Here is an 8,256-nt window from a genome sequence, read left to right on the forward strand (position 1 = left end):
GGCGGCCGGGGGTGGCCTGGAGGTCCGGTCCCACCACACTTTCTCTTCGCCGGGAGGGCCGAGCTCGGGACGGGACCCCAGCCCAGGGCGAGTACCCGCCCAAGTCAGCTGAGGCCAAAGTGCCCGAGGGAGGCAGGTGGCCCGTGGCCCCGCCCAGGACCTCCGCCCCCTGGGACCCCAGTTCTGGAGTCCTTAAGGAAACCAGGACGCCCTGTCCTCTCTAGTTCTCCTTGGAGAACTTCTCAGCCTGCCGCCCCCCCACCCCCGCCCGCTCCCACGAGTTCCTCTCCCATCAGGTGAGCCCAGGGAGCGGCCAGGAAGAGCTGCCACCAAGTCACTGGCCATCTTAGTGCGGGCTCTGCTACTAGACTTGAGGAAGGCGACCTGTCACTTTCTTATTGGTACTGCCCAGTGCCCCCACTGGTGGCCCCCGCTGTGTGTATGGAAATGAAAGCTTTGGGGACTTTGAACATACTTTGCAGACCCTTGGTCCGTCCCTTTGTTTCTTGTTGGGCCTGCCACGAAGCTTCAGCCCCCCCACCCCCACCCCCCAGTCACACAGCCGAGTGACCTGGGACTAAAAGTGAATGTCTCTGGAGGCGCAGTCGTTTGTCACTCAGTTGCAAAATTTTCTCCAAAGAAGTCTGTGTTCCTTGGTAGATGAGGTGCCTTTAAAGAGTAGACTAGCCTTCTCCATTTGTTGGATGGTTCCTCTCTCCGTGTGTGTGTGTGTGTGTGTGTTAACCTTGTGTCTTACATTTACAATAAAAATATAGGTGTATGAGTATGAAAACCAGGTTTGAGCCTTCTCACTCACTGAGCCTTAGGAGTAACTGCCCCTTTTTCTTTCCCAGAAAGTAGCAGTCAGCAGGAGGAGGCAGTTTTGTACTAGGATTGTTGTGGTTGTGATCCTTAACAATTGCCTTTGAAGTGTTTCTTCTGGGCGCTGCTCTTTCTCCCATCTACTCCCATGGCGTCCCTCCTCTCCCTGCCTGTTGGTAGTTAACAATTCTTTCCACCTGGTGTTACATGCAGGGCAGATTCCATTTTAGTTTCATTTAGAAAGTTCTTACACTCTAGCTATGAGCTTTTGTAATCTTTTGTAATCTTGAAGCAGATTCTGACAGCATTAATATAATGTAGTGAAAAAAACAAACAGGGGAGGTGAAAGATACTGGAAAAAACCAAAATGAAACAAAATCATACCCAAACTTGCTTCTGTAGAGTTGATTCTGGTTCATAGCAACCCTGTTGGACAGAGTAGAACTGCCTTTGTGGGTTTCAAGGCTGTAAATCTTTACAGGAACATTTCAACTCCAAATGTTGTACTTTTTTTCCAAATGTAATTGGAAAGTAATTTGGTATGTTCTTTCCTGTCAAAACAACTATGTAAAAGGATGGTGAAAGTATGGCTGCAATATTATGTTTTTTATCTCCTTTAAACTAGCTGCTGTTGGGTCAGCTTTTAATTATCAAGGGAAACATTTCAAACTTTTTGTTTTCAAACTTTCATAATTCTGAAGTTTAAGAAAATCATAATACTCACTCTTCTCCCCCCTCTCTCTTAACAGGTGGTGTTTCATAAAATGTCACCCAACGAGACTCTCTTTTTGGAAAGTACCAACAAGATTTATAAAGATGACATCTCCAATAGCTCCTTTGTGAATTTTCAGATATGGGATTTTCCTGGGCAGATGGACTTTTTTGACCCAACCTTTGACTATGAGATGATCTTCAGGGGAACAGGAGCATTGATTTATGTCATTGATGCTCAGGTAGTTGGGAAAAACAATGCTTGCTTCTCCAACTTGGTAGCACAAGATGTAGAAACAAAGGAATTGCTTTACCTTCTGTATCATGTACTTCTTGGTGTAATTACAGAGGTGTTTTGGGAGCAGTCCTCCCATTGTGGAAATACAAAATGTCAGAGAGCTAGGAGATGTGGTTTACATCCTGAACCCTAATTAATGAGCAACTAACATTAGCTTTCCACTTTTTACTGGTAAAGAGTAGACGCTGTTGAATGAATATTATTAACTGGTACAATAGCGACATCACTCACTGAAAAGATCCCATCAGTGCTTATATAGTCAGAAGGAGTATGAGCACTCGGTGGGTAAATATTTCTTTCTGGAACTGCCCCAAATTGTGTTCAGCCCAACAAGCATTTATTGAAGGCTTTGCATGCGGTCAGCACCTGGAGGAATGAGATGTGGCCCCTGGAATGAGATGTGGTCCCTGTCCTTGAGACGCTTAGCTTTTACAAACTAAAACATTAGTTAGGAATGCTTTCTGAGTGTCAGACTCCATAATAGGTGCTTTCACGTACGTGATCTAATGCAATTTGATCTTCACAATACTGGGAGGCTGGTACTGTAATTCCAGTTTCACAGATGAGTACACTGAGATCACAGGAGCTTGTGCGAAGTCACATACCTAATAAATAGCAGAGCTGAGATGCCTTGGAAAACATTCTGTTGTGAAGAGATAAGTATGTCCTTTTTATATGATCAGAATTAAACATTACAGGCATTAACTTGGTAATTTATTTTTATTTTTAAAAATGAAGTGCTATTAAGTGACATAAGTTAATGTCTTGTAATGTGTGAATACTTGCGTATAATTAGGTTAGTGTATTTTCTGTGGTTGGGGAAAGAGGTGGTTTGTGGCTTACTTAGCTCGTTGCTTGACTTCTGTAAGATTTCTTGATAAAAACTTTTGTTCTAACTTACAGGACGACTACATGGAGGCTTTAACGAGACTTCACATTACTGTTTCTAAAGCCTACAAAGTTAACCCAGACATGAATTTTGAAGTGTTTATTCACAAAGTTGATGGTCTGTCTGATGATCACAAAATAGAAACACAGAGGGACATTCATCAGAGGGCCAATGATGACCTTGCAGATGCTGGGCTAGAAAAACTCCATCTTAGGTAATAGCCTGTGTGTCTGATAGAAGAGCCCCAGAAAATGTGTAAATACAACTCCCTCTCTGTCCTGACTAACATTGTTCCCCACTCTTCCTAGGGATCCTCCGAATTGGTGTGTCTCTCCAGGGCATCCCACCTTAGTGGCACATGTGATTCTTCTCCTTAGTTCCCTAAAGTTGAACTGAGTAGCAGCAAGCTTATATTAGGTCAGAGCAGGCATGAGGCAATTTCCAGTCCCCAGAAACTTGACTGTCTATCCTAAAACCTTGCCTCCATTCTCTCCCATGCCTCACAAGTCCTGCAGGCCCTTCTCACGCTGCTAGCCCACCTGTTGTGGCCAGTTGATTCAGACCCTTAGTGACCCATATGGGGTGTCTGAGGCTATAAATCATTATAGGAGCAGAAAGCCTTATCTTCCCTCGTCTCCTTTTGTTTTGTCTTAAGGAGACACTGTGCTATTCCTTTCTTCCTCCGTTCCCTTGGGGCTCATCTGGGTCTCCCTGTTTTTGTGCTGTAACACCTAGGAAGTCCTGTCCGATACGGTGGGTTAGTTTCCTAAGTTGACTCCTTGGAGAAATACCTTTAAATTGCCTGTAACCTCTGGTTTATAGAGGCACACAGCTCTGTGCCTCTGACTTTGTCATCTGTGTACATAAAAGTGTAATGGAGACAACTGTGTAAAATACATCATGAAGAGTGTACTCACTGCGTGAAAAAACAGAATTATTCATACTATTCAGGCTGGAGAGAGCTCTCAAGTCTGTGTTGCATCTCTGCTCTACATACTTTGAGGCCTTCAGATTCCCGGTCCATTGCATAGCGTCACCAGTATAATATAATCGCATACTGTCTGTCTTCACATGCTATTTACTTTCCTCCATCGGCTTCATTCACTTGTGTATTTATTTAGTCGTGCTCAAGGCAGTGGACTTACAGCGATGAGTGAGGCCTGGAGAGTCTCTGCCCTCATGGAGCTTATGTTCTGATTAGGGAGACCTCTGAAAGGCACTGGTAAACGAGCAGTTGCTTTTAAGTTAAAAATGAAGACATATGTAGGTATTTGTGTTTACACCATATACGAGTATGCAGTATAATTATAAATGATATTAAGTAATTACAAGTACTTTAAAGGAACATTCATTAGGGGGAAGAGAACCTGTTTTTTGTTGGTTTTTTTTTTTTAAAGAAAGCCTGTTTCAGATGGGATGGTCGGGCAAGAACTCTCTGAGGAGGTGACATTTTAGTAGAAGCCTGAATGCTTGTATAGTAAGTGCCACCACATATCCTCTGAGCTTTCTCTTGGTTTTTATTTTTGGCCTCTCATTTTTTGTTTTTATTTTTTGGCCTCCGTTCAGTTACGTACTTGAGAGGCTGAGCTTTTCTGATCAGTTTGCAAGGACTTAGGTAAAGATTCAGGTCTCTGCATAGGAAAATGCTTTCCTGGGCATCACCTCAGTTGCCCTCAGTTAAAATGCAGTAAAGTGAGGAAAAGCCACAGGCCCGGTGGCAACTGGCATTTGTCACCTTGAACGATGGGGATTGTGGACAAGTTAAAGAGGCTTTATTTGAACTTACTGAAATCAGGGTTGTGACGCTTACCATTTTATGTATTATGACAGTTTTTGCTTAACTTAAGATTTATTTCTCAAATAAATCCAACTGTTATGTTTTTCAGCTTTTATTTGACTAGTATCTATGATCATTCAATATTCGAAGCCTTTAGTAAGGTGGTACAGAAACTCATTCCACAGCTGCCGACCTTGGAAAACCTATTAAATATCTTTATATCAGTAAGTAAGCTTATTTCATTCAATTCATTATTGTTTCTGATTCCATTTCCATTGAATCTTGTCTGTGTTGTTAGGTTCTCAAAAAATGCTCTCCCCTCTTTCAAATTCAGGAATGAAAAATTTGCTCATGCTTCCTTAGATTAGAAAACATCTTTATGACGTGTTTCCTAAAGTAGTAAGTGAGCTGTGGGAATTTGACTTGGTCTAATCTCTGCCTAAATGGAGGTCACATTGAAAGATTGATTTTTTTTTCCTTTCCCTTTTGATGTTAAATGTCATACTATGTCATATTTTATAGTCTTAAGGATTCAGCTGGATAAAAAAGGATATTCCCTCAATAACGTCCCAAGTTTAGCCGTTCTGTCTTCCAAAAATTGCTTTGAAAAAGACTGTAATGTCTTGGTTAGCCCCTAGTAGACTCTTTGTGATTTTGGGATTAATGTTAGATGTTGATGTCAAGCTGTGACTCTTTATGTTTTGCTGATTGCCACATAAAGCCATGTCAGTAGCAAGGTCATCCAGATTTGAGATTAATTGTTTTAACATGGAAGAACTATTAAAAATGTAGCATGGCTTGTTTTTGGTAAAAAAATTTAAAATAACCTTTGGTGGTGTCTAAGAAAATAGTTCACTAGAATAGAATAAAGGAATGACTTCACTTATACAACAAGACAAGAAAAGAAAAATGCACGGAGAACACATTTTATTAGTGGTTACCAGGTGTGGAGATGGTAGTGAACAGGGATGGAAATATTGCACTGGTTGTACAGCCGTGACTGTAATTGCTCTCAGTAAGTTGTGCACTTATAAACAGTTTTGTAAGAGATGATTACAGTTTTGTAAGAGAGTCCATAGAAGAATCCTGATCAAAAGGGGGGAAACGTAGAACAGAATTCAGATTCTCATGGACTCCAGATTCTATGCAACTAGGAGGCTTGGGGCAATTCTTGAAACTGTTGCCTTGAGACAGCCTTTAAATCTTAAATCAAAAACAGCCCCTGAAATTTTCTTAAAACCATAGTTTAACTTAACTAGTAAAAAAAAAAAATCTTTAAAGAATTATCTGCACGGTATCAAATTGCGGAAGAATGACTCGGAAAAGGCTACGAGAATGGCTGCATAACCGGAAGAATATAATCACTGCCACCGAGTTGTCTGTATAGAAACCATCGAATTGGTGTATGTTTTGCTGTGTATATTCTCAACAAGAAAATAAAACTTTAAAATAAATAGAAAGGAAAAAAGAAATTTGACTGGTGGGACTATATCAGTAGATCAGAGCAAAGAAATAACTCCATTTCCATCCTTTGGATAATAGAGATGTTTGCATCTTGGCATTGAATATTGTGTAATGAGAATGACCTTGGATGCTATTCAGTGATTCGAGATCTCTGCGAAGTTACACATTATGATTCTTTAAAGAACTGAACACTTCCCCAATTTTGTTTTTCCAAGAATTCAGGTATTGAAAAAGCATTTCTCTTCGACGTTGTCAGCAAAATCTACATTGCCACCGACAGTTCCCCTGTGGATATGCAATCTTATGAGCTTTGCTGTGACATGATTGATGTTGTAATTGATGTGTCGTGTATATATGGGTAAGTTGTATACAGACTTCGGCTAGCTATCAGACAAGTGGAACCCTAAACTGATGGGTAAATGCTCCTCCACGGAGCGTAGGTTCTCACGAGGCGGGCTGCTGGGTGTGATTCCTTCCAGGAGCATAGGTAAGAGCAGTTGACAAGTGGGACTAGTGCTGGTTTCTTTATCATACAAAGTTCCTCCCCTTATAATTTGGGGGATGTGCACTGTGCCTTTTAAATGTATTTAGATTAAGAACAGAAACAAAAAGCTAGTTTGTCAGAATGGTCTGTACAACAAAGTTTAAGTGCTGGTTCCTAATTTAATCTTCAGACTTTGCGGCAGGAGGACCCTTACTCTTTCGGAGAGCAAAGAAGCAAGTTGCAAGTTTGACCCATCTAAGGTTCAAAAACAAATCTCTCAAATGTAAGCTCTTCCTTGATCTAAGTTCTTGAACACTTGTACACACAGAAATGGGTTGTTGTTAGGGGCCCTCCAGTTGGTTGTGACTCATAGCGACCCTCTGAATAGCAGAAGGAAACACTGCTCAGCCCTGCGCCAGCCTCACAATAAGCCAACGGTCTTTCCGCTGAGCTCGGGGGTCGAACCAGAACTTTGTGGAGAATGAGTAGAATTTCAAAGGGCAGTAAACCTGTGTACGATAGCTCTACTTCTCCTAATATACCACCCTTGGGTCCCCAAGATGCTTTCTGACTCTGCTTTCTGATACCTGGGTCCTCTGCTGTTCTTCTCCTGTCAGCACCACCTGATCTTGTCTGTCCCTGTTCGTCTTCTCGCTCTGGTCTCTGCCAGATTTGCCACTGTCTTTCCTCGCCGCCTCCAAGTACTTGTTCATCCTTTGTTGATCTGTCCTGTCTCCTTTGTCTTTCTATTCAGTTTCCCTTGTGTGATTACATGCTCCGTTTGGATATAAATTTTTTGTGATGGATATGAGGCACACAAAGTCTCATGTTTCCCATTTCCTAATGTTAAAAAATGGACGAGTAGAACATTTGTGATTTCTGTAAAACAGACTAAAATCTCATAAACTTATTTAAAAATCAAATTTAATTCTAAAATTGCTTTTCATTTCCTTATATTGTAAAATACAGTGTGCATTATAAAAAAGACGAAAGAGTATCCATTATTTCATTTATTAACTTCATCTGTTTCAGCACTTTGGTGCATTTAATTTGCTTTTTATTTGACCCTTATAATAATGTGTAGTAAAGCTACACATAAATTCTGACAATTCTAAATTAATAAAGTGTTTTTTAAACCCCATAAGTTTCACTTGTCAAGTGGTAGGATTCTAAAGAATCATTAATAGGTACCACCCCTTGTCCCCTTTATAACTTTTTGTCGTGAATTGGGTGAGGGTTTACAGTGAAAATCTTTTTCCATTTAATAGTTAACACACATTTTGCATTATTACATCATTGTTTGCAATCCCCATAGTATGACATCACTTACACTCCTCCTAGAGACCTGGCTGCTGTTTGGCTGGAAGTTAAGCAGTGGGGTTTTCTTTTAGTTCTTATACTTCTTTTTAACTAGTGGTATTTTTTACTTGTTAAGCCTCTCTTTGTTTGCAGATCCCATGGTGGTCTAGTGGTTATGCATTTGTCTAGTAACTATAAGGTCAGGAGTTTGAAATCACTAGCCACCTCTTGGGAGAAAGATGGGCTTTCTACTCCCATAAAGAGTTACAGTCTTGGAAACCCCAATGGGCAATTCTAGTCTGTCCTACATGGTTGTTTGGAGTCGGCATTGACTCATTGGCAGTGAGTTTAGAGATTGTTTTCAAGTCAGTGCACATTAGTATGAGGGGCGATTTGAATCCTGCTGCGGCTACCCTGTCCTAGGTGATCAAGGTAAAGGTGTGAGGGCATGGGATAAGGCCCTCCCTCGCCCTCAACACACACACACACACACACACACACACACACACACA

General features: G+C 41.2%; 1 protein-coding gene across 2 annotated transcripts in view; it reads left to right on the plus strand.

Annotated features, from left to right (window-relative positions):
- The first annotated feature begins 1,548 nt into the window (after positions 1-1,548).
- Positions 1,549-8,256, plus strand: part of RRAGC (Ras related GTP binding C) — a 17,440-nt gene continuing 10,732 nt past the window's right edge. Inside the window, exons 1-5 of one of the 2 annotated variants that reach the window (XM_045299053.1) lie at positions 1,549-1,775; positions 2,735-2,934; positions 4,607-4,721; positions 6,177-6,319; positions 6,636-6,728. In XM_045299053.1, the coding sequence (XP_045154988.1) occupies positions 1,587-1,775; positions 2,735-2,934; positions 4,607-4,721; positions 6,177-6,319; positions 6,636-6,728 (740 nt within the window). In that variant the 5' untranslated portion in view covers positions 1,549-1,586. The remainder of the gene's footprint in view (positions 1,776-2,734; positions 2,935-4,606; positions 4,722-6,176; positions 6,320-6,635; positions 6,729-8,256) is intronic. The other variant, XM_004704949.2, reaches the window with a different exon arrangement.

This window comes from Echinops telfairi, unplaced genomic scaffold, assembly GCF_000313985.2.
Source record: "Echinops telfairi isolate 266 unplaced genomic scaffold, ASM31398v2 ScPeMD7_7457;HRSCAF=8495, whole genome shotgun sequence".
In the NCBI taxonomy this organism is placed as follows: Eukaryota; Metazoa; Chordata; class Mammalia; order Afrosoricida; family Tenrecidae; genus Echinops; species Echinops telfairi.